Source organism: Aplysia californica, unplaced genomic scaffold (assembly GCF_000002075.1).
Source record: "Aplysia californica isolate F4 #8 unplaced genomic scaffold, AplCal3.0 scaffold00489, whole genome shotgun sequence".
NCBI classification, from domain to species: Eukaryota; Metazoa; Mollusca; class Gastropoda; order Aplysiida; family Aplysiidae; genus Aplysia; species Aplysia californica.
Window position 1 is genome coordinate 90,845 of NW_004797759.1, and position 1,221 is coordinate 92,065.

General features: G+C 36.5%; 1 protein-coding gene across 1 annotated transcript in view; it reads right to left on the bottom strand.

Annotated features, from left to right (window-relative positions):
* LOC101864249 (APOBEC1 complementation factor) overlaps positions 1-1,221 on the bottom strand; it is a gene marked incomplete in the record, with an annotated part of 35,414 nt that overhangs the window by 10,072 nt on the left and 24,121 nt on the right. Inside the window, 1 exon segment of the mRNA XM_013086647.1 lies at positions 884-981. Coding sequence (XP_012942101.1) covers positions 884-981 — 98 coding nt within the window.

Consider the following 1,221-nt stretch of genomic DNA (forward strand, 5'->3'; position numbering starts at 1 on the left):
ACACACACACACACACACACAAAATGTAAGTGCCACCTAAAAGAAGTCGCTGGAAGAAGAGGGAGAAGAGAAATACATACATGTATGTAATTAAATTACATTTACTGTAACACAGAGAAGTACAATATTACCTCAAACTACACCCCTTTATTACACGAAAAGAAAACGAGTATATTATATAAGCCGCAGTCTTTAAAATACCAGTAAATGAAGAACAAAACTGGCTTTCAATGGTACAAATAAAAGGTTAAAAAAAATTGAACAGAACTATTTTCATAAAGAAAATGTATACATATTATTATTATTTACATAATCAGAATAACATAATGTCCAAGACGGGTACAGTAAAATATAGACACTTGTTTGAAAGTGCAAAAACCACATTCTGATTAGTTTTAGTTTTAGTAGTGGTTTTACGGCGCTCGAAACTGCATAAGGTCATATGACCGCCAAGGGGTGGATGTCAACAGAGAAGTCCTTACACTACAGGGAATCAGACTTACTCTGCTCACCTCTCTAGCTTCAACAGCACAAAGTCTGCTTCGACTATCAAAGCACCCCGGAAAAAGTGGGCCACAAGAGTGTGACAAACATACAAAAGAAGTTGAGGAAAAATGACAATAGGATTAGAAAAGAAAAAGCAGCAGTTCCCTGTTGTAGATCTGCCCATTTACAATTCTACTGTGCACTAGAACGAGAAATGTCCGCCCTTCGGGTATGGCCTAAAAGACACTTCAGTCAGTGACACCGCCCATGGGGGTGGGGGGGGGGCACATTCTGAGCAATATAAGTCAAAGTACAAAGGAAATGAGATAAACTTGCAAGAGAAGAGATAACCACAAAGCATCAAGACAACTGTTGGTATTTTCAAACAAATTCCTACCTGCTGCTGCAAATTCTTTGCTTTGGCGAGCTTGTATTCATTCTTGTCCACAGGTTTTGCAAGGACAACCTCCACTTGTGAACCATCGATCATTTTCCCTGGGAACAAGCAAGATAATTTCTGTAAATAAGATAAGAGGCTTTATACCATGTTAGAAATAAGATAATACTTTATTGTCCTCGTGGGGATTTTTTCTTGGCTGTACAGCACCATAAAAACATGGGCAGGTATTGATACCAAATTAAATTATATATACATGTATTATTCTCATTAAAATTCAATACGAAAAGAAAAGTACAGCTGAAAATAATGTAGACTACATAATTTATATATATATT